Below are 24,909 nucleotides of genomic sequence, written 5' to 3' on the forward strand. Positions count from 1 at the left end.
GCCACGTCCCGCCTCCCGCGCCCGCCGCCGGGCCCGCGATTGGCCGGGGCGGCGCCGAGCCGGCCGCGGATTGGCTGCCGGGGCAGGGTCGCGAGCGGCCGCGCGAGCAGCGGGTGAGGCAGCGCGTCGGCGGCGGCGGCGGGTGAGGCGAGGGGGGGGTGGCGGCGGCAGTGCCGGCGGCCGCGGTTCTCCCCTTCCCCTTGGGCAGTCCCTTCCTTCCTCCTTGGCAATCCTTTCCTTCCTGGACAATCCTTTCCTTCCTGGACAGCCCCTCTTTGGCGCGGCCGATCCCGCGGTGGCGAGGGGCGGTGCGGGAGGGGAAGCTTGCCCAAAACCACGTACGGGCCGCTCGGGGCGGCCCCGCTCTCCCCGGGCAGGGCAGGTGCCGGCAGGACGGCAGGACCGTGGAAGCGCCTCGAGGTGCTGGGCCGAAGCTTATGTTCGTGCAGGGGAACTGCTGTGATGAGAAGGTGACAGGTCACGGGGAATAATGTAAATACAAGATCATGTGGAGATAATACGGGAAGTTTTTTAAGGACGCTTTAAAATAGAGAGTTGGCGTATGAGAGGAAAAAAGAGTCCTAAGGGTTACAGTGGTTTTATTTCTCTTTTCTGTAAACTTACACTGCTTGCTTTGTGCACCTTTAGTGATACCGCTGCCGTGCTCAGGTTCTTCTGTAGTAGTCATAAATAAGTAACTTGCTGGGTGCGTGTTTTCATTTTGTTTAACGAGCTGTTGAAATTCCAGATATTGAGGGTGAGTAGAGTTTGAATGCTGAAATCAATCGCAGTGCATTGATCTCTGCCTAACAGCATCAGCAGTACTTCATTAATATTAACATGCTGTCCTCAGGGTGCTCTGCAGCTCTTGTGTAGGCAACACTTACAAAAATTAAATTAATAGGAATTCTGTCTTCTGATCCCCACTGGCTTTTACCTGGGTGATAAAAATGAGTCAGCTCAGTTATCTGCACATCAGGTCTAAAAGTTCTAATTACTTGTTGCTGAATGCAAATAATGTGCTTCGTAGGTGTCACTAGCTAAAATATGATTGCTGTGTGTAGGAACTCGGCATTGTTACACAGAGAGATGTCTGAGGGGGAAATTGGACATTTTAAATGCTTTTTCAGACAAACACACCCTTTTGTTTGTAAGACTAACCTGCTGTTGTCTCTCAAAGCTGTAGCAGAAAGACTCCCCACAGCAGCTGGTGGGGAGGTCTGTCTGTCCGGCAGGGAAGTGCAGGTGTTTGGTTGTCTCTATCAGATAATACCTTGTGGTCTGTAGGTGTTGAAGGGTTTCGCATACCTCTCAGTGGTATCATAGTGCACTGTGCAGGTATAACCATTGCTGAGCAAAGGCTTTTGATTAAACTAGTGCTGAAACATGGATTTTTTTTTTTTTTCTCTGTCCTTAGTTGGCAAGATAGGATAGCATGAATGAAATCTGATTAATAGGGTTTTGCACGTTCAGGTAAATACATATATTTTTAGAAAAGCTTTAGCAACTTCTGTTGCAAGTATGTATGATTTTCAATTCCTGCTTTAAATTTCATACCAGTACTAGCTTAGATTGTCCCTGTAGTATTTACTGACTTTTGTCTCTCTCTTCACATCTTTCCAAACAGGTGGTTTTCTTAGTACTGGAGTGCTCCATTATTTGTAGCTTCCACACCAAAAAACAGACTCCTGTTTCTGGCTATATGACCTCTGCCAAATGCATATTTACTTTGCTTGTAGCTGGTCTGTGTCAGTTTGGGACAGTCTATTCCTTTATCCAAAGATACTTCTACCCATTTGGCTGTTGTGATAATGTTTTGGTTTTTTTTTGGTTTTTTTTTTTTTTTTGCTTTATCTTCCTTTATTACTTTTTAAATAATATTTCCTTGTGGATGTAATTTTATTAGATGAACTTGGGACGTGTGGTAGTCTAAAAGACTGAGGAGATGTGCTTGTGGCTGGTATCCTTTGAACCTATGCTTCTTTGAAAATTTTATACTTTTTAAAGTTATGCCTTTTGTATTTAGAGCTACACCTTTCATTTTTCAGAATTCATACCTTTGTTTATTCTTTGTTAAGGCTAATCTGCTCCATCAATCCCATTAAGTCATTCTCTTTTATGTTTGTATGGATCTTAAGTGGATGAGAGAAACCTTCAGTAAAAATACGAATATCATATTTCTTTTAAAGAGCAAGAACTCATGCTCTGAAGGGGACTTGAATAAATACAACATTGCAAAAACTCATAGAAGAATTTCAATTTGAAAGCAGTTGCATCTGATTTTCTTTCAATCTTTCGTGTGTAGGACTCAGTAAAATGAGTCTGGTAAAGGGCTTCTGTTCATATTTACTGGATATTATACCTTACATGTAGAAATTCCAGAGCTTTTATATTTATTTAATGAACTTTTTGTAATTTATAAGTGGGGTATTATCTCTCAGCTTTGTAGACTTGATATTTGATACAAGAGTATTGAACAGAGCCTGCAAAAGTGGTTGGGAAAGGCAGGAGCAAACAATCTCCAGGTGGCTTGGAAATGTAGCCCTCCTCATTTCTAAACCAAGGAATTCCTCCATATTTCCATATCAGTAAGAAAGTTCTTCAGCATTGCCAATTTCTGGGTTTCATTGAAATGAACCCATGAAATTCCAACCCCTTCATGCTTTATGCAGTGAAATGTAATTCTTTGTTACTGCTCTTTGGGTGTCTTGGTCATCTTGTCTATCACTGCTGCTCATCCTTGTAATAGCTTTGCCGAGGCAGAGCAGAAGGGCCATTTTTAATGGCAATATTACTATCACTCAGGTATCTTCATTGTAGTCATTGAGTTATGGAAATTTTGAGGGAATTAAACTATTTTTACTGTAGGTAGCACCAAGAAGAGAGAGGATAAATACCACAAAGATCAATATTTTTAAAGAGGTATTGTTCTGTTTACTAAAAGCAATAAACATGTAACTTCTGCTTCTGAAAATGGCATGTATACAGAGCATGAGAGAAGAATTTGCTAATGATTTCATTCTTGCTGTCCAGCAGTTTCTTTTGGAATGAACCCTGTCTGTTCTTGGCACATAAACCAATTGTGAAATAGTTGAGTTTTGTGAAGAAAGGTATAGTGCAACATAGTCTGAAATAAATAAGTATGAAGTTTACCTGGAGATAATTCTGTAAACTCACAATCATATAAAAATATACTTTGAAGCATTTTCCTTTTAGATAACAGATCAGCTGGAGGTTGTTCAAACATGGTGGTTTTCCTTAGTGCCACAAACTAAGGAAGCTAATCCAGGAACTGGGTGATACTCTCTGCTCTTACAGGTTGATTTCAGTCACTTTCCTCTGCAAAAACAGGTCACTGAAACGAGCAAGATGCTGTTGACCCCAGTCTCAAGTACTTTAAATATTTTGGCTACAGAGGAAACAATGACTTACGAAGTGAACTATAAATATTTGTTTTACTGAAGTAGTCGTTTTGTTGAATGAATGCTTTTTTGTGTTCAGTCATCAAAGTCTTGGAACCTGAAATTATTAAGGATCACCTTAATATTTTAGGGCAGGATAAATGTTTTAGACTATTTCCAGTGCTTTGTGTCATCATACTCCTCCTTTTATTCCTGGGGTTTTGAATCCCATTGACCAAGTTTCTGAAATTAATTATCAATGTTTCAAAAATTGCTTTAACAAGTTTCTGAACTCTGCAAGGTAAAATTCATAGATACTATTGTCCTGCATGCTTATAGCTTCTCAGCATTGTCTGTAATCTGTGCTAACACCTGTCTGTCTTACCTGCCATTGTCAGGTGAAAACACTGAATACATACTGACTATGCATATCACACACTGCTTTCTTTCCTGTTGCATCATGGTTATCTCTCTTGTCTCTTACTGCTAATACATGCAGGACATTTTTATGCCTGTAAGATGGAACTCATTTTGTAGCTTGCCTTTTTTAGCTTACTACTTCATATTTATACTATTCTGTCATCCTCATGTTGTGTTACTTCTTCTCTGCATCTGGTTCTGTGCTTTTAATTGGTTATCTTGTCAGTTTTTCTGTTCTTTTACCCATTTGCCTTTAAGTTTCTGAAATTCATGGAAACTTTCTAGACCTGCTCTGATTTCTTTGGAGGAAGTTCTAACACTCACTTTTCACTTCTGTCCAAATTGTCTTTGTTGTTAGACTCAGACCTCTCATTTAATCAGAAACAAAATCATACCTTTTCTTCTCTGTGTGGAAGAAAACATGACTCTGACTTCTTTTAAACTGTTAGCTGGCTGAAAGACCAATGTATCAGGATGCAGTCATTCCTTTTAGTTCTATCACTTGCCTTTCTCAGCCAGGCCTGTCTTTGCAGTTGCTCAGCAATACCCTACCTTTTTCTCTTTTGTTTGAATTTGTCTTGATACAGCTTTCTTTTTTCTTCCTTTGATTTCCGCACTGCTTGTTGAACAAGTCTGGACTTTGGAATGAGGTGGAGTATATCACGTGTAATCACACCTTTGGAACAGGTTTCCCCTTTTAAAGGAGCATTCCTCTCTTTTATGTCACTACATGCTACATTGCCAGATATGATGCCAAATCCAATGTGGGGCATTGTGCTCTTCCTGTTTTTAAGAATACAGCAGGTACAATGAAATCCAAGGTCCATACAGTAGGTTGTGTAAGAGAAGAATAATAGATGCCTAAAGGAACAATAGATCAAGTAGATGGTAATGCTTCTCTAGTAGACTTCTCCAGCATTCCATAAAGAAGGCCATTACTTAATTATTTTGAATGAGTGTAGCTTGTATTCATGGCTGTTTGGTAGCTAGCCCATTATTCTTCCCTATTGTTTTTCCTTTAGCAGTTGCCATTTTCATTCTAATCTCCTGATGTAGATTAATAGTTTCCTCTGAGCTTAGTCACAAACAAAAGAAAATCCTAGTTTTCTAAGTCTGTCTAAAAAAAGATAACTGTGAGATTGTACTGTTTCTGCCAAGTTTCCACAAGAGGTACGTTATTACTAAGGAACTGTAAACTGTTGAAAAAAATCTGTAATGGAAATAATGATTTAACTGTAGGGCTTGTGGGCACTTCCAAACAGCAGAGCTTTTCCATCTCCTGACTTTCAAACTTCCCAAGGACCAGTTCCTTGCTGCTGCATTGCTTTAGTCATCCCTGTCTGTATATGGAGTGACTACAGCAACACCATTATTCATACTACAAATGCGTTGCTCAGGGTGGATCAACAGAGTGTTGTTTCCAGCCTGCTACACAAAAAAAATGTAAACCCAAATCTGTGGCTTCCTTTCCTGGTTTTGGTGGCAAACACTTCTCAGTGGTGTCCAGGTTATGACTGGTGTAGAACATGCTTAAAGAAAAGGTACACTATTTTCACTAGAGGAGCAGTAAAACCATCTTGAGTCAAGTGAATATAAATAGACAAAATTTGAAATCTAATTTTATAAACTGCTTGAATATTTTCATGTCCTACATCTACAGTATTTCATGTAATTTTCCTGCATTAGTCATTTTTCCACGTTTCCTTTCTCTCCTTAGTTGTAGGAAAAAGGAAGGAACAACAAAGCTGTCAGAGAATGTGAGTCAGGAGAGGTGATCAGTTTTTTGCAGTCTGTTCCTGCATAGAAATGAGTTTTAGATATGAGTATGGCACTTCAGTCTTAGTGCTAATCCCCATCTGCAGGCATTCCATAGGGCTTGATGCTCACTTAGAGTTGTTGAACGCCATCATCTGTCCAAGCTCAAGTGAGCAGTCATTTTCCCAACTTTTTAATTGTTAACTTTACAACAGCTTAGATTTCTTTCCAGTACCTGAAGGGGACAACAAGAGAGCTAGAGAGGGACTTCTTGCAAGGGCATGTGGTGATAGGACAAGGGGCAGTGGCTTTAAACTGAGAGAGGATAGGTTTGGATTAGATATGTACCACCATGGGGATGCTGATGCAAAGAAACAGGTTGCAAAATAAAATTGTGGATGCCCCATTCCTGGAAGTTTCCGTGGCCAGGCTGGATGGGGCCCTGTGCAACCTGATAGTGGAAGGTGTCCCTGCAGATGGCTGGAGGGTTGGAACTGGATGACCTTTAAGCTCCCTTCCAACTGAAACAATTCTATGATTCTATAAAAATGACACTACTAAAAAGTCATTGTTACTGATATTAAGTAGATGCCTTCTGAACAACTTTGCAGTACAAGGTATTGGTGGCGTCTAATATGTCTTGTTTCTAAAGCTTGTTTTTTTAGGAATGTAGCAGTTCTCTTCTGTACATGTTCTACAGCATGCATCTAAAATTCTGATGTGTCTCATTTCAGAACTACTATGGAACCTTGGCAGCCTTGTAGGTTTGGAAGGCTTAAATCCAAGTTCGGAAAGGCCTTTTCCAGTCCTGATGATTTGCTGGCTGAAGCGCTTAATTAGGATGGCTTTTGAACAAATTGGATTGAACATGGAATCAGTAAGTGTTTCAGACTTCCTTTATGTTTTCAGAAAATAAGGTATAGAAAGCACTTCATGTGTTTTAGTTTGGGCTCATCTAGAAGAACACTCAGTACTGGGATGATTCTGCATTGCTGAGAAGTCATCAAGTTTATGACTTGAACACTGAAATATTGAGTAATAAATGTGTTAAAAGTACTATGCAGTTCCTTCTGGTTCTGATAAACTGTTTACTTTGTAAACACTGATTTTCATGCTGGACTTTGTGTGTGTTTTGAAGCTGAAGGAGAATTCCATCTTATTTTTAACAGTGATAAAAAAATAATCATATTTCTCGTTCTTATCTTGGAGCTGCAAAAGCCCCATGAAACTGAGATGATTGTAATTGTGCTACATTTACCTCTTCTGTGCTATAGTTACCTCTTCTGGAGGTGTAACAGTACATGAGAGCAATACAGCTGTGTTCTTTACTGGGTAAACAGAGGAACAGGCCTGCATAGCTCTCCTCTTGGAGGAGACTATATAGAGAGTTTTTTTGAATGCTTAGCAGAGAGAGACAGAGAACTGCTACACATCAGCTGCTCTGTCACTGACCTTTAGGAAGCTATTTTAAGTACAAATGTTGACCTCAGTGCAGTAATCCCTGTAAGTTTTTGAAGTATTTTAATGTTTTAAGAATGGGGAAATCCTTAACAGCTATGTGCAGTATTTAGTCAGTATTATTGTGGTAGAACCTTTTATCAGTCTTGGGAATCTATGGAGAGCAAATTGTTTATACAGTGTAAATGAAGATTGACAACAAGAATCTGTATTTTAGGATTTTATTTGAATTTTGATCTGAGATTCCATGTTACTTTGAAAATTAAAAGACTATGTTGCATTATGACACTGGTAATTCAGCAATTTAAGCCTAAGTAAACAAGATAGATAAGGGAGATAAACAAGTTTTTAATCTGTTTCTTCCCATTCTCTATTTGTATCAAGCTTGTGATAATGCAGTTACATTTCCAAATGTCAGCTGTTCTAGACAACAGTGAAGTGTGATGCAATAGGAGTGTATGACTATGTAGCATTTTGCAGACTTGCTCAGCCAGTGCTTCAAGTCAACAAGAAGTTGTGTGAACTTGGTTAGAGCAGTGCTGAGACCTCAGCTCAGCTGAGCAGGGAACTGACTTTACTTGCATCCCTTGTGGCACAGTTTGCATGCAGTGTTCTGAAAATAATGTGCTGGCATATCTTGTATTACCAAAACTGAATCACTCAGTGTTTTGGTGCACCAGGCCACGGTCGTTGAAGAGCCCCAAGGGCATTTGGAAACCAGATATTTTTGACTGCTAGTCAGCAACTTGTCTGTGGTCTGAGCAGCATCTAAACAAGTTTTGTTGCTTGTTTAAAATGCATTTCACTTCTGTTGGTTATAGAAGTAGTCTAGACTGTCTTGCTGTTGAGGAAGTACTTCTGCAACTAATTAAGTCTACCTTTGACTTGCATTATTTGTTCAATGCCCGATCACTTCAAGTCTCTTGCCAACAGTTCTGCTTTAATCAGAATCAGTTATGAATAATGAGACTGTATTACTGTGGTGCTGTTTGTCAGAGATTTGTTCTTGAAGGCCACTGATCTACCTGCTGTTTGCTCAAACATGTAAACAGTCAGGTGATAGGCACAAATGTGAGGTCTTGGTTGAGGCAACCAAAATGCAGCATCAACAGACAACTCTGCATTGAAAAATTTGTGTTCAGCTTAGCAGTGTATTAAACAAGAGAAAGTCATTTTTATAGAGTGGGAAAAAATAGATCTGAGTGAATTCGTGGCAAAGTTGTAGCTCTGTTGTGAGGATGTAGCATAGCATATGTGCAGTGCACATTTATTTTGTCAAAATTTTCACATTCCAGTAAAGCCAGAGGAAGGAAGGATAGAAATTAGAAATAGTCATGTTTATGTGAAGTTTGTGAAATAATCTGGGGATCAATACCATGGAACATAAACTTTCCTTTTTAATAGAACCTTCAACTTCTAGGAGTAGTGATCTTTGCTTAGTATATTAGAATGTTCAGCTTGTGTTATGCAACTCCCACAGCACCACTACAGTCATCATACAGGCAATATTGCCATTGCCAATCAGAATAGCCTGGATTTTTCCTGTTTTCTTTGTTGTGCAACCTTCTACCAGGATATCAAGTTTGCTTGAAGCTATGATCTTTTAAAAACTAAAGTCTGACAAGTAAATTCATGTTTACAGCCATAATTAAACACTGGCCAAGTTTTAAAAATTACCATACAATATTCTAATTGTTTACTAACAATATACAGTCTTCTCATTATTCTTTTTGTTGTTTGCATTGTTTTTGTTGCCTTTGCCTGTGCTGAAATCTTTCCTACTTCTCTACAGGGTATTTGCTTCTGTTCTGGCTCATTTTGTAGTATTCTCCTAGGATTAAACTAACCCATTTTATTTCCTTTCATTAGGCTGTTGTAAATACTAAATACAACAAAAAGAAGCAAATTTAATCCCCGTTGAAACAACATAGAGAAAATGTAAATTGCAGTAGAAACAGTTATAATGAAGCCTGCTATGTTGAGCTGCTGCGGGCAGTTTTCTCTAGGTGAATCTATTTTTTGGGTCAGGGGACAAAGTTCCTTTCTTACAAAAATTTTGTCTTACTTTGTCCATTTTACTTTCCTTTGCTCTTTAATTTCATGGTTACATTTTCATATTTATTGTAGCTGATACTTATTTTCATTAAGAATGGTAAACACTATTTCTGTTTTAGAAGAGCACTTAATTAAAAAAGAAAAAAATATTTTGAGACATGAAGAACTGTGACTTCAAGGATTTTTAATGATTGAGTGGCTTTTCTTGAAACCCTATAAAAAGAGGTGTCTCACTGAATGTAGGTTCTTTATTGCCTTGAAAATTTGAATATTGTGTTTTTGAAGATACTTTCAGCTCCTGAAATCTTCTGCATTACCTGATTTATCGTTTTGGCTTTAGACTTAATACAAAGTCTGTCTCAACCTTAAGTAGCCCTAGCTGTACTGTACTGATGATGTATAATGTGTTTGTGCCAATTCAGGGATAGAATGTATGGAGTTCACTGGGACAGAATTCAGTATATAAACATTATATCCTACTCCAGCATGAAAGGAATTACTAAATATGTTTAGCAAAAGCATGGTATGGAAGAATAAGGGAGAACTATTACAATATGATACAAAACTCAGTTCCCTTAACAGCTGGCTTCTTTATTTTTCCCATGCAGGTGCTTTGGTCAAGCAAGCCTTACGGTTCATCTCGAAGTATTGTAAGAAAAATTGGTACCAACCTCTCTCTTATACAGTGTCCAAGAGTTCACTTTCAGGTAGGTGTTCTCAGCAATTTAGAATCTGTTTCTCACTGTACTGATAAAGGGATTTGCTCATGACTAGAAGGTTTGTGAAAGTAGGATATGATAAACTAGATATAGGAGAATTAGCTTACTTAAGTTCTCTCTGCTTCCAGTTCAGATTTTTTACAAATAAGAAAGTTGAAAAAAAATTCATAAAAGCGAAAAATGATTGAAACTTATTTATATAAACAGTATTTTTATAAGCTAGGCTTAAGAGACACATAAAGATGAACAGTATTAAAAATACTTGAGAAAATAAACAACTTTATCAGAAATCAAAAAATTAGTAACAAGATAACATGAGTACCCTGTTTGCTTTTGTTGAAGATACAAGGCTAGCACTGTGTAGGTGAAAGGGTAGGGTAAAGAGCAAGTGTAAAAGCTTAAGGAAGAGAAAACCCATGCTTCCTATAATGAGTCTTTCAGGAACAGATGGGAAAGTGGAAGCTGTTACACATAATCTCTTCAACTCTGGTGTTAGGGGTAGGGGGTGGGTATAGAGTTGGAGAAATTTAGTGTTTGAAATTCAAGCTGAGAGAGGAATGTTTCGTGGGCTGAGCAAGGGTGGGGAGTGTAAAGATGAATGGAGGGAATCAGCTGCCACACTTAAGATATAGTAATTTCCACACTGCTAAATTTTTCAATGTTTAAATTAATTTCTTTATCATAAATGAAATGTGTGAACAATATTTAGACTTGAAATTACAGTAGCAAAACCAGATAGTTCAGATTACCATAGAAGAATTATTAGTAAAAGCCATGCTAACATTTTGCCTCTCTTTCAAAAATTACATTGAGAAAGCTGGGGCAGCCATCTCACATTTCTAGTGGCATGATGAAAAAAAAAATAAAGGAATGTGGAGTTTTGTGCAGGTGAGGCTAACAAATGGCATGCTGGATTAAACTTTTGAATGTGTAATTAGTTTTGCCAGCAAGAAGGCTCCCTGTGCCTCAGATTTAAAAGGTAGCGAAGTCCTCCTATGTCTCTGATTTTCTGTGCTGTAAAGGCTGTACAAAGGAAGATGATGCTCGTTTGCAGATAGTTAACCTAATACTGACTTCTCTTAATATGGCACATAAAAGCAAGGAATGGTAAGATACATCTGGGGAATCTGTTCCTCATTATTTTTAGTATTTAGGCAAATAAATAGATAAATGCATAAATATATTTTGATCTGGATTCTGTTAAAATAAATATAATATATGCCTTTTTAGTCCTCTTAAAGAGACATTAATTCAGCTTTGTGTGTACACTAAATATAAGCATTCACCTTCTATGAGATGAAAGGATTCTGAAAACAGAAGTACAGTTGTGAGAGTTGATTTAATTAGAAATAGGAATTCCAAAATTTGAGCATTGAAACACATTGAAATTTATATGGTTTGTGCAGACTCTAATCTATTTTAATATATAGACTGCTGAACATGTTAAGTGTGATGCTAACACCTGTTCTTTGTGTCTTTATCTCAGCATTAAGATTCTGTAGTGAAGTTCAATACCGATCTTGATCATCTTCGTGCTGTTGCAACTGACACTTTCCTATAGCTGTCTCTTCCTCTTTCTTTCTTGCCAGCTTTAGCTCTATTATGAAAGGACCATGAGCTGAACCTTGCTGTAAGTCATTCTATTTAAAAAAACAAATCAAATCTTACTTGCATCATCTGAGGGTGCATGTATGGAATCAATGTTTCTAACCCCAGAGCATCACACTTTTCACAGGTCTGCATTTTCCTTATGATAAACGGATGAGACTCATTGAAAGAATATCTCTGTAATGTTCATACTTACCTTCTAGCATGCTTTTGTTCAGCTAGTCTGAAAAAAAAATAGTAGCCGAACATTTTGATGTTTGAAGTCTACTGACTGTGGATCTTGCTATAGTCAACATTTAAATTAACTGCTAAATACTAAAATGCAGCTTACATATTCAGTAAGAGGTGGCAGAGCTTATATACCTTATACACTCAATATGTATAAATGAAAATAGTTCATATAGATCTTTTGTATGTAATATTTTTAGATTTATATGTAGTCTTTAGGAGAAAATAAAATTAAACTTACCAGTATAGCCTAGTTAGATTCAACCAAACCTACAGTGGTGTCTCTCAAGATAGTATCCTCCATCTACAGCGTCTCTGTTTTAGTCCCATGCTTCTCCTCTCTGTCTGATGGATACCTGATAACTCAGTCGAAGTCCCCTAATAAATTGGTGTCCACGTAACAAACTTCTGAATTTACAGGGCTAATTTGAAAAATCACAGCAAGTTTGTCTTACTTGAAGTGTTTCCAAATGTTTAATACATAACTGTATTCGTAATTTGAAACAAGAGGTTTTTATTCTGTTGTCAATTGTATAAAATATGTGTTGTGCTTTGCACTTCTGGAGCAAACAAAAGAGCAGGGAGCCTGCCCTGCCGCGCTGCTGAGCAGCGTTTCCGTAGTGTAGTGGTTATCACGTTCGCCTAACGCGCGAAAGGTCCCCGGTTCGAAACCGGGCGGAAACACTGGCGAGGCTGACTCTTTCTTTGGAGTTGGACTCGATGGTTCTTTATGTGTCCCTTCCAGCCCGAGGTGCCAGAGCAGTACAGTGTGAGTAGTCTTCAGAAATCTGTGATGGGATTTCCTGCGGCCCTCAGGTGTGTCTCTGTGTGCAGCATACATGCACACTAAGATGGGTAAAAAGGTAGAAGTGGGGGAAGCAACCACACAGTTTCCAGAGAAAGAAAAGCAGGCTATGGCATTGATTCATTCAGTTTCTGCCATCCAGTAGAACTGGGCCTCTGTTTTCAGTACTCTGTTCTCCATTTTAGGTGCTGGCAGAGCAGTTGTTCAGGCTTTTTTCTCCTGGAATTGACCGGAGGAACAGGGTAGTCACAAAGGTGTTCATAGGCAGGTGAAGATTTTGAGAGATGGGTATTGTCTTTTTACCTTTAAATTAAAAATCCATTAACTTGAAATTCAAATTCCACTGCTGAAGAAGGATTTGTTGTTTTTAGGGATAGAGAAAAGAAACATCTGTATATGGGGTAACAAGCAGATTCTGTTTACATATAAATATGAATTAAAATTAAGAAGAAACTTGTATCACAATATAACAGAAGGCTTACTACTAAATCTTGGATTAGGAGTTATTTATATATGCAGGAATTCTGGCAGTGGTAGATATATTCTTTACTGTTGGTTTAGAAAATTATTTTTGATTCAAGTATGTGTAGTGCCTTTATTTAAAAGTGGCTTCAATCTTTTAATGGTAATATTACTGCCAGAAAAATCTGTATCACCTGCAAAAAGTGGCTAATGTATTATGGATTTTTTAAATTGCCATTAACATTAATACAAACACTGTGGTCCTGAAAATTTCTATTCATTTTTAAAAAGAAAAATGCCAAGGAAACCTCAAACAGCAAAAATCCTAACATGCAATATAGTATTCTCTAGACTGCTTTAAAGAGAGGCAGACTGTAATGGTATTAGGCACAACTGTTAATGTGATAAACATATTACCATCTGTGCTGATGCTACCTGGAAAAAACCCTGTTGTTTCCAAATGATCTGATGGTGCCAATATGCACTCCTGGGAGCTGTGATAAAGACTCTCATACAAGTGAGAGTGTGAGGTGAAGGCAACTAATCTCAATTTCTAAGGCTGTTTGCAGCAACTCCCTGGGAAAAAACAGCCCCAAGCCCACAACTTCGCTCTTCCTGAGACTTCTGTATCAGAGGCTACTACTAAAGTATGAGTGGATGTTCTTCTGAAATGGTTTCACCTCATCGAGGCTGCAGTCCTACTGTGATAGGTCTGCTACAAATGCAGATTAATGCAAACATTTCATAGTAGTTTGCTCTTACAGAGTGGGGTTGCCTTGAAAACTGACCTAAATGCTAATGGTCTGGGTGCAGACTGCCCTTGCAGATTGGCTCCTACTGCCACCATCTTTGTCAGTATTCCCAGCTTCTTGGCCACTGCTGGCCACAGGCAGCACTTGAACAGCTGCAACAACTCGTTTGCAGCTGGGTTTTTTTTGTAGTGTTGGGTTAACAGCTGGACTCAATGATCTTAAAGGGCTTTTCCCACCATAATGAGTCTGTGATCCCATGGAATACAAGGAAAAGCTGGGGCATATATGCATTGGAGACGCGGAACTCAAGGTGAAAGACTGAGCAGAACAAATTACTGAAAGTTGTTTCAGTAGTTTTTATCTGCTGAGATACTGATCCCAGGCTCAGTGACTCCGAACACATGCCCTCATCTGACCTGGGGAAGCAGCCAGTATTTCAAAATAGATTTGAAACCATTTTGTTGAGTTGTGACTATGGAGTGACTATTGATAGTCAAAATAATTTTTCAAATCACCATTCAGGTCACTTTACTGGAAATTGAAGAAAGGTTCCAGTCTCTGAAGCCTTGCTCACCTTTGGCTTCAAACAGCTGTAAAGCTAATGGCCAGAACCATGCTGGAAAATGGTCCATTTGTTTGGCACGTTGCGAATAAGATTGTTAGCACGTAATGTATAATGTTATGATTGCATCCTACCTCTCACTCAAAGTCTTTGTGATTACTGAGCTGGTAGAATTGGCTTTTTGCCTGGTTTTGGGGTTGCTTTGCTTGTTTGATTTTCTCCCTGTGCAATGTACATACTTCTTATACAGAAGTTGTAGGGAAAGGGAAACTTTGGCAGAATTTCACTTTAAAAATTATACTAAATTAGAGCAAAATACTTAAGAAGTATTGTCAGCCTTAATGTCTTTTTTAACTACTGGTCATGAATATAATTTAAAAACATACTATTTGAGTTAGTATAGAAAACTGTGTGAGAATGTTGATGTTTGTTTGTCTTAAAGGTAACAATTTGCATTGAATTTTTAGTATTCATTAGCATCATGTGATGGTATATGTAGTTAGTCATGACCTTTTGTGAAGTGTTCAGCAGAATGGATTGAATAGTTTGAAGTCAGTGAAATGATTCTGAGCACTGGACAGACATAAGTGTTTCAAGTCTACAGATGTGTTTTGTGCATGTATGTGTTAATAGTTACATGTAGCCTCGGTAGAAATATTGGGTAACATAAATGTGACTTGGGCTGAAAATATTGACTCTAAAACTTTTCAATCTTACCTTTAAAATTTAGCTTATTTCTCATGTCACGGAAGGAAACACTCCTGCTCAACTCAGAGAAGATGCAGTGGCCTCCTTGGCTGATGTGGGATGGATTGCTGAAGAAGAAGGTGAAGTCTGCACAAGGCTCAGGTATGTTTCTAGAATCTTCTTTCTGAGAAGAAGGAACCTCTCTCTGAGAGGAAGAAACCTCACTTCTCTCCACTGAGACTCTGCTGTGCATTACAAATAAACAGAGAGCACTTGAATGCTGGGAGAAGAGACAGAGGTAGGGTCTGGAAAAGAAGTAGTAGAGGTTAGACTAATAGGATTACAAAACCAAGACTTGTTGGAAAACATACAGGAGATTGACATTATACAAAGAAGACTGGATTGTATTTATTTATGTATTGCAAAGAACTGCACACAATAGCTTCAAGCAAGGAAAATGTCTGCTGTGCTATGGCAAAATTGCCAACAGTGATTCTCCAGTTCTCCTGAGATTGTCATTACCATGGGGCAGTGAACTGTACAGCTTCGTCATTAGCAGCAATGGTCATTCTGGCAACCCAGTAATTGGCACGTTGTTTTTCACCTTTCTGGTTAAGGCTCTGCAGACTGCTAAGTACAATGAAAAAAATGTGGTTTGTGTTTCACATCTTTAATCTTCATAACAAAAGTTGGCAGGGAAGAATGTGAGCACCTGTGTCCAGAATGATGGGATAGGTACTGCTGTGTTGGACCAAGGGCTCTACGCAGCACTCTCACTACATGAAACAGTTTGGCTGAAGGGATGAAGTTCTCTACTCTATCCTACTCAGGTTGCTGCTCAGACTATCCAGAAACAAAAGTACAGTTCTGTAGTGCAGAGGAGGTTTTTCTTCTAAACAAACTAATCTGTCAGAGAAGGGCACACATTGTTGGCTTCAGAGATTACAGGAGGATACTGTTCTTAATTTGAAAGCATAGGTTTGAAAATAGGTTAGTAATGCCCTAGATGCCCTCCAACATGACTTGCTACAGTGAAGCTTTGCATAACAAACATTCTGACACCGCCACATTAATTTCACAAACTCAGAGGGGAGTCACAGAAATCAGCACTTGATTGGGAAGCACTGTTCCTGAAGTCTGTTTGATACAAAGGAAATTAACTGTCCAATACTACTTTTGTTTGCACAGAAGTATTTCATTTAAGGATTGAACTGTAAAGCTATTATATTTAATGGAGACAACAGGGCGAATGGCTCTTTGGTGCTTCAAAGAACCTATTATGAAAGATGTAGGACTGCATATTTCCTGAAATGTCTGCATGAGAAGAGGGGAGCAGGGACAGATGGATGTGGGATGGGACTAAAATAATCCTGCAGATACATAGTGACCTTAAGGCAAACAGTTTATGATGGAGCGCAGGAAGTGAATTACTTAGCAAATATGACTATTTCAGTGTGCACTGTTTATTATGTCTGTGCACAGTATTAGTAGTGGAGCTGGTATGCATTAGGTGTTTTCCAGGCATTTGAAATTCTCTGTTTCGACAGGATCACATAGGTGTTACTGTTAAATATTTATCCACTGTAAAATTTAGTAAACAGTCTTGCAGACATAGTTTTTTTTTTTTTTTTTCCCTGTGAATACAGTTTTATAGCGGAAGCAACTAAATGACAAATCATTTTTCCTCTACCCCTAGTCAGTGTAGTAATGACAACTCAGGCATAATATTTTTCCATAGTGTTAGATTCCAATCAAGACATCTCCTTAAAACTTTATTACTGATCTGAGCAGAAAATACCCTTTGTTGTTTAGCTATTCTGCTCCTTTAAAGAATTTCTGGAAGGCAGGTTTTAAGGAGTGAAGTGACCACTGGCTCCTTCCACCTTACTTAGGGAGAGCAGGGAGGTGGCTGCTATAGGAGGTATCCTGTTCTCAGCTTGAGTTGCACTCTATTCCTGTCTAGATAACACCACCTAAATTTCATCATCCATGATAATATTCAATTCTCCTTGATCAAAGTTCTGCAAGTTGTGCTGATGTTTTTTGTCAGTGTCATAGAAGACTTAAATGTGGATCTAATCTTGGTTTGATGTGGTCAGAGCACAGGGCTTGTTCTAGCCTTAAATCTTGGCTCTTGCTTTAGGTCTAGCACAAGTGCAGATCTAACATGATGAGTACCCACAGCAGCTCAATCCACTCATCCAGAGTGATGGGGCATTTGGCCTGAGTTAGCCTGGAGCCATTCTACCCATTTCAAAAAGTCATTTTACCAGGCCCTATTCTCACTCTCCTGTTTAAATAAACAATGGAATCCTGGCATGCCCAAGAAGTTTGGGGATTGACATCAAGGAGGATCGAGGAATTAAGTAGGTGGCCATATTTTATGTTTTAAAGTTTATGATAATTTGTTGTTATCAATCCTTATCAATTCTACTTACAGAATCATAGAACAGCTTGCATTGGAAGGGACCTTTAAAGCCATCTAGTCCAAGCCCCTGCAATGAGCAGAGACATCTTTAACTGGATCAGGTTCCTCAGATTCTTGAGATAAACAGTTTTAAAATGCTAGTGTCTTTGTAAGGACTTACTTGACTTGTTTGAGCAGATGCTCGATAATGCCTCAGTGTTTAACATGGCTGGAGTTTGGTTAGCAAAGGGAAGGCAACAGAGTTACATTTTCTTGTGAGAAGCAGAGAGAAGGTTACGGACTCTTTAAAACTGTATGGAAATTTTCTTCTCTGTAGTTCTAATTATTGAGTTAGAAAACAAGATATAAGACCCTTTCCCATCAACTGACAAGCAGTCTCTGCATTACTGAGCTGTTTCATGCACTCCATATTTCCCGGTGCTGCTAAAATTGGAAAATCTTCTTTAATTTTTTTTTAAATTTAGAAATCTAAACAGTACCAAAAATATCCTTAGTTACATTCTTTTAGTTTGGTTTAAGCCATCATGTTTATCATGAGCTTTGCTCTGAAAGCTGTTTAATACTTCTTTACTCATTCACAGATTCAGAGAGACTCTTCTTTCTTCAAAAGAATCAACTGCAAATGGGTATTTGCTGCCCACGGGGGAAAATGGTAGCATTTAAGGGAAGAAAAATCTTAATTCAAATGAAATACACAGTAGATTTTAGGCAGAGAAATAGATTGGGATAAGAGGAAATGTATTCTTTTTTTTTTTTTTTTTTTTTTTTCTGAAACCAAGGATTCTACAAAAACACTGTCTGGGGGAAGAGAAGAAACACAGCTCATGATGCAAAGAGAAAGGATGTGAAGCTCTTATTTACCTTAAACTATTTAAGGTCTTGATGGAAGTGATTTGTATAAAAACAATTCTAAAGTCAAGTCTTCAACTTGTACTCCTGATTTGTAGGTAACATTGCTTTAGTCTTTGTCTATTTCAAAGCCCTTAAAATATGTTGTGATATTTTTGTTACAGGTCAGAAGTTTGGACAAAAACAACTCAGCCTCTTCCAGGCGAAGCACATAATTCCAGGAAGTCCCCACACAGACAAATGTCCTTGCAAAGCCCATTGGGAGAGGAACCAGTGCCCAGGAGTGCAGTGATGGCAAACGAAGAAGCACTGCAGAAGATCAGTGCCCTAGAAAATGAACTGGCCTCTTTAAGAGCACAAATAGCCAAAATTGTAACCTTGCAAGAACAGCAGAACTTGACAACAGGTATTAAATTTGCTGTACTCTTAGTAAAAATTACTTAATGAATGTGTCCTTTTTATAATTACTATTGTGCTAATTCTTTTGTGTGAGATACTGCAACACCAAAGACTTCTCCATATTGTTTTGGTTAGTTTGGCACAATAACCAAGGGGTACAGAATAGGTCTTGAAGATAAGTGACTTGCCAGATTTTCTGTATTTTTTAGTATTCCTAAAGTCATCATGTTTGTCTGTAAATCTGCCAGAGCTCTGAATCTGTGAATGAGTAAAGAAGTATTAAACAGCTTTCAGAGCAAAGCTCATGATAAACATGACGGCTTAAACCAAACTAAAAGAATGTAACTTAATTACTGACACTGAAGTCTTTCCATTCAGTAAGGAAATAGGCTCTCTGATATCATTAAGTATTCATACAAGATGCTAATTATGCTTTTGGAATATCTAATATACATCTCAAGTAACAGAAAAGGCAATTAATTGTTTACTGCAATCATCTCTGGGACCAGACACATTGTCCATATGGAACCAAAAGTGGTGTACTGTTTCTGGTAGTAAACAGAATAATTCTTTCCCTGAATTTCTTTCCCCTTTTCCTATCACCTCTGACTCCTTTCAGTTTTAAGTCTTCAAAGATTAGCAGGAGACGGCCCTTGTCAGCTGCAGATGACAGGCATTTGATTGTCACTCTTTCCTAAGGTCCCTTAACAAGTACAGCTTTGCCTGTGTTTGTGTATAAAATCATATTCTGATTTTTCAGATGCTCCTTTAGCTGTTAACTGAGTTACTTTATTGTTCCTGAACTGCTTATATTCAAAACTATGAAATAGTTTTAAGGATCATCTGGTTTCACTCTTGAATTTTAATTATGGGGGGAGGGAGGGGCCATGTGAAATAGCTATAAACTTTTTTTTTCCCCCCTTTACCTCTATTTATTAGGGAAATTAAATTTTTATTTTATCATCTTTATCTCCCTCTTGTGGTAGAACGTGGTAATGACGCTGTGTTTGCCTACAGTTACACGGAGTAGACTCTTCTGTTTTATTTCTATAAATATCTTTACACACTTTATACTCCAGGGCTCAAAACTCTAGTTTGATCTGATTTTTCTCGTTTTTTTTAAAGGTGCAATTAAACAGAAGTTTCTTCATTTATTTGTCAGATTATTACTGTTACTGTATTTTTTACAAAATTTTACCTAAAGTATACATGGAACTCAAAATCAAGATTATTGTGAGAATCTTTGAGTAGAGACAGATGAGTAGCTGGCCTAAAAATCCTCAACCTCAGATAGCTGGAATAAGCTTCAACTTTAGCACTGTTAGAAAATTACATTGAAAAATCTTGTATGGTAATTTCTTATTTGTGATGATAAGTAGGGAGAAGCACTGCTCCTGCGTCAGATTGTAACTTCCAGCTCAGTAGCTGCCTCTGAGAAGAAAGGGAAATACTGGTAACATTAGGGGCAGAACATAACTAGAAGATGTTGTGGCTTCTGTCCCACTGCAGTAAAAACACAAATGTACCTAGAATTAGGACTGGAATTTCAAAGGGCACTTCTAACTTTTCAAGAAGGATTTTCATGTGGCTTGTTAACTGAACTGCTTAGGTGGTTTAGGAATGAAGAAGTTACAATCTAAAGGTGGCAGAGGGGACACAATTGAAGTTGCTACAGTGATTTTCTTACCTGAGCATTTGTGACATGTGAAGGGGAGTTAAAGTAAACTGACTTGTAATGCATGTTTTATTTGTAGTTGGGTCAAGTCCACTTGCTTCTGCTGCTGTCTCTGTTCCACCTCCACCACCACCACCTCCTCCTCCTCTGCCTCCACCTCCTCCCTCAAGTCTGCATCAGAGTAAGTCTGCAATTGATCTCATTAAAGAGAGGAAAAACCAAAAAATGAACGCTGGCCAGAATGTGGTGGAAAATGGGCCAAAGAAGCCTGAAGTACCAAACATGCTAGAAATCCTCAAAGACATGAACAGCGTGAAACTGCGCTCGGTGAAAAGGTAATAAATGTCAACGTACCAAGATTGGCATTAATGATTTGTTTTTATGACTCAAAACTGTTTCAGGGTGAGACAGATGCTGATGCCATTTTCTTTTCTAGATCCTCAGAAGGTACAAAATCTAAAGTGTCTCAGCCTGCAGATCCTGCAACATTAATAGCAGAAGCTCTCAAAAAGAAATTTGCTTATCGATATCGAAATGATAGCCAAGGTGAAACAGAAAAAGTGATTCCAAAGGCTGAAACAAAGACACAGACTGAGGTAGTGCTGGTGAGTATTGTGACTCTGAACACATCCTTGGACTAAATTATAGTTGTGCAAAGCAACCTACATCTTTCTGCTTACATATGTAGGTGTTACACAAGGTAGCATCTCATTTGTTAGGTCCATAAAACCCTGTGAAGTACTGGTGATACACCAGGACTTTTGGCAGTCAAATGTTTTTATTGACAAGTCTTAAGATTGTGTACTGTCTTGGCCCTAGCTTTAAAAAGTCCTGTTACAGTTTTGTTATTTTTTTAAAACAAAAATGTTTTCTCTTGCCACAGCATCTCATATTCAGAAAACCATTGCTAAGGGCTCACATCAAATCCAGTCTGAACTGAGTTTGCCTGTTACTACCAACCTTAACCATTCAGCTGGTGCAGGTGAAACTTCGAAGCAAGATCCTGAAACATATCAGACATTCCTAGGAATTAGGAAAATAAATTGTTCAGAATGCCTCCTGGATCTTGGTTCTTTTGTGTAGGGAGTTTCTTCTAATAATTGGAAATGTTTAGTATATGAAAGCAGTTTCTTTTTAGTGTGTTTAGAATGCTAAAATGAAATTGTATTTGAAGTCCACCTCCTGGCACAAGTTATTAATGACTTCTAGTATATTTCAGATGGATTTGAATTTGGTTTTTAAGCAGTGAACATTCAAAATACAAGTCTCTATCAATGTACACTTAAAAACCAGCCTGGTATAGAGCAGTTGTGTTTGTCAGCAATCCTTGAAGCCTTGTGCTGTGGAACCAGAGAGGAAGAGTTAAGAGGGTTTTTTTTTACATTTGGTCAATCAAAAAAATGCACATTAAAGTCCAAAAGCTGGTTCTGCTCTGAATTAAGTTTTATGGAAAATAACAATTCATTACCACAAATCTCAGGACTTTTGTGTCCTTCAGCTAATTAATGTTGACTTACTTGCCTTTTGGCCTCTACTGGTTTATTTCTGTAATGTTCAGGCTGTTCTTCTCAACTAAAAGGCTAGATGTCTCCCAGGAATTATCACATTTCCTCAGCATCTCTGGTGCATTAAGAAGAACATGAGTTGGCAATGTTTATTCATACAGGGTTTTTAATGATTTTCTGTTTCTCAAATTTACAGTCCACCTTTTGAGGTAAAGGATCATCAAGTCCTCAAGAGCCAAGAAAATTGAAGATTTTCATTAAGTGATAGAATGTTGATCCATAATAAGCTAATAAAATCTGTCCATCAGTTACTTACCAGTATCTCTGTTAGATCAGAATTGTATGGTGTCTTCGTATGACAGTTTTGAAAAGGACTTGCACAGAAACGCAGGGTAGAGTAAGAGCAGAAGCACTGTTAAAGTGCTGGTGGAGCAGCAGGTGTAAGGATAAGTGTCTGTCTCCTTCTTTTACTGTGGTGGAGCAAACTGGCTCCAGCCCTACTCCAGCAGATCCTTGGCTCCCTCCTCTGAGCAATTTCAGCTGTTGCTAACAGTTTCCCTTTACTTTGTGACATTCACATGCAGAGAAGCAGGGTGATAAAGGAAATTATTTCTGCCCAAGTTCTGCTTTTACTACTTGGATAGATAGTAGTTCAACAAGGGGTCTCTTGAAAGCAATCTGAAAATGTTTCTGGTTTTCTTTCCAGTTTGGACCACATATGCTGAAGTCTACAGGAAAAATGAAGACTTTAATTGAAAAATCTTAGTGTTAAAGATTATTCTGCGAAAGACTGTCAAGCTGCTTTGTATAAAATATTTTATGTTGCAAATAGCACTAGAACTGAGAGGTCTCTTTTCTTACAGCACAGAAAGATCTAATGTGAAACGCAGAAACGAGGCACTAAACATGGTTGTATGTAGGTGATTTATCAAGGGGAATAAATTGGACCATTATACTCAGGTATTAATTTTGTATTCAAGCTTGGCTTTCCACTCAGATTTATGTGATGGATTTAGTTCATTAACACTAAGTTATACATACAACATTTTTTGTGCAAAACTGACCAGCTTAAACATTTGTATACATGTTATTAATGATGATGATACACCCTTAAGTTAATATCAGTTTTATGTGAGCTCTACCTGTAATTTGCACTACAGTGTGTAATTTTATACTGAAATCTTCATGTTGAAGTCTTTCTTTTAAACTTAACATTAGCAAATTTTTAGCCCAAAGAAAACCTGGAGGCACTCTGCTTCTTACTGAAACAAAGTGAAAACGTGAACCTGCTGCAGAGGTCCTAAACTAAAAAAAAAAAAACAACCTAAATTTTACATAGTAGTAAATTTTTGTGCAGGATTTTTTCTTTGTTCCACCTCAGCTTGCAAGGGTAAGAGAGTAAAACTTGCTTGCATCATCCTGTGGCCATTATAAAGAGTAAAATCATGCTGTGGGAGCCTCTGTCAAAAGGTAGTCAAGGGAATTTGAAATAGTCAGTAAATAGCAGCAGATTAAAATAACAAAGAATATGTGTTAGTTAGCATAAAGTGCTGAAGAAAACAAAGGTACAAAGTACTGTGGGGTGCAAGTTGCCAAAAGCAGCTCATCTCTGCTGCTGTAGGAGATGCTCATGGACACCTTCTCCCCAGCTTGGCTCCCTGGGCACATTTCTGGCAGATGGGGCTTACACAAGCCCTCATGGCCCCATTTGCAGGGAAGAGATGGGATAAGCTGTTGCCCATTTTCTAGGGGAAGCCCATCTGATGCAGCAGCTGTTTCCTGCCACACCTATACCAACCACCTGAGCTCATGTCTCCAGCCACAGGTGTAGAAAGGCTCAAGCTGAAAGTACAAGTCAGGGTGAAAAAAGCTGTGCAGGAACCAAGAGTTGCAGTTGAGGTGCCCACTGAAACAAAGCCCTGGATTGCTCTGACCATGGATGAGCATTGAAAACGCTGAGCTTGGGTATTTTTGGTGCTTTAAGCTGATCCCAGCTACTGGGACAAGTACAACTGCCTCTGGGAGCTTCTGTTTCCTAGGAAAAGACAAAAGCAGCACTTTTTTAATAAAAACAGCTGAATGGCTCTGACAAGGTTACTGAAGATGGGGAAGCTTTGCTGCTTATAACTGGAATGTAGGTTGTACATGGAGGAGCTTTGTTTTCTGGTGTGGAACTTGAAATGGTGTTAATATGTACGCAATGTAACTTCCTTCCAAAGTGCTCTGCCATCAATCCTACTGATTGGTCATTCAATCCCTCAGTTCTTTTAAGTGCCTTTAAAACACCTTTGTGAAAGTTAACTTTGGTTTTAAGTTTTGTATTTTATGCTCTATTGCCACTATATAAAATTAAAAGCAGATAAAATAAAGATGGCATATTTGATTTGTGGTACTCTACAAATGACAGCAGCCACAAAAATGGAAGTTCCAATTCTGTTACAGTGACTATAAATCAGTGTAGTGACATCCTCCTTGCATCTCCTCCAAGGCTGGTTTGCTTACCTTGCTGTGCAGCAGGAGTAACAGTAGGGGTGGCTGTGAAGCCCTGCACTGTTAATTCAGGTGCATGGTAGTTAAACAAACAAAAGGTGGTTCTCAGGAACCAGAGAGGAGTTTATGCCTCGCCACAATGATAGCAGGAAGGGACTTGTTCAACAGCCTCTGCATCCCCTGGTACACTCAGTTCTTCTGGCAGTCCAGTTAAATCATTAAATCATTAACTTGTAAAATTCAAGATGTCACTTGACCTATTAAACCAGGCTAAAGGATGAGAATTGTCCACACCAGGCACTGCTTATCTGAACTGGGGTATCCAGCACCAGAAATAAGGTGAGCTTTAGCAGTGATGTAAAATTCCTGTGAAAGAAATGTCATCTGTGCAAGAAAATCACAAAGCTGCCATCAAATAACTTATCTTACACTGTACCTTAATTTGTATCTTTTTCCTTGAAATTACACACAATGCCACCACCCACAAAAAAACATCTCAAGTGCTCAAACTAAGGCCACCCATGGAGGCTGGGCAGGGCTCTTGGACATAACCTGAGGCCTGTTTGAGTCTGTCTGTGCACAGAACAGTGCTGGGAGCAGATCTGTGAATTGGAGCAGTTGGAGGCTGCCTGGCCCCCTTCCCCAGCAGGG

General features: G+C 38.5%; 1 protein-coding gene and 1 non-coding gene across 6 annotated transcripts; both read left to right on the top strand.

The window, feature by feature from the left end:
• Nucleotides 1-90: 90 nt before the first annotated feature.
• On the top strand, nt 91-24,151 carry MTFR1 (mitochondrial fission regulator 1). 5 transcript variants are annotated; one of them, XM_053974600.1, is made up of 8 exons: nt 91-142; nt 6,311-6,453; nt 9,698-9,796; nt 14,956-15,074; nt 18,354-18,595; nt 20,343-20,598; nt 20,700-20,868; nt 22,475-24,151. In XM_053974600.1, the coding sequence occupies exons 2-8, from the start codon at nt 6,388-6,390 to the stop codon at nt 22,532-22,534; spliced, it is 1,011 nt and encodes a 336-aa protein (XP_053830575.1). In that variant the 5' UTR covers nt 91-142; nt 6,311-6,387; the 3' UTR covers nt 22,535-24,151. The 5 variants fall into 5 exon arrangements, with proteins under 5 accessions (XP_053830575.1, XP_053830591.1, XP_053830565.1 ...); XM_053974616.1 differs by lacking the exon at nt 91-142 and adding an exon at nt 156-420; XM_053974590.1 differs by lacking the exon at nt 91-142 and adding an exon at nt 332-492.
• On the top strand, nt 12,256-12,328 carry TRNAV-AAC (transfer RNA valine (anticodon AAC)). Its single transcript has one exon. It is a non-coding gene; the product is annotated as a tRNA-Val (tRNA).
• Nucleotides 24,152-24,909: the final 758 nt, after the last annotated feature.

The sequence above is a fragment of the Vidua macroura genome, chromosome 1 (genome assembly GCF_024509145.1).
Source record: "Vidua macroura isolate BioBank_ID:100142 chromosome 1, ASM2450914v1, whole genome shotgun sequence".
In the NCBI taxonomy this organism is placed as follows: domain Eukaryota; kingdom Metazoa; phylum Chordata; class Aves; order Passeriformes; family Viduidae; genus Vidua; species Vidua macroura.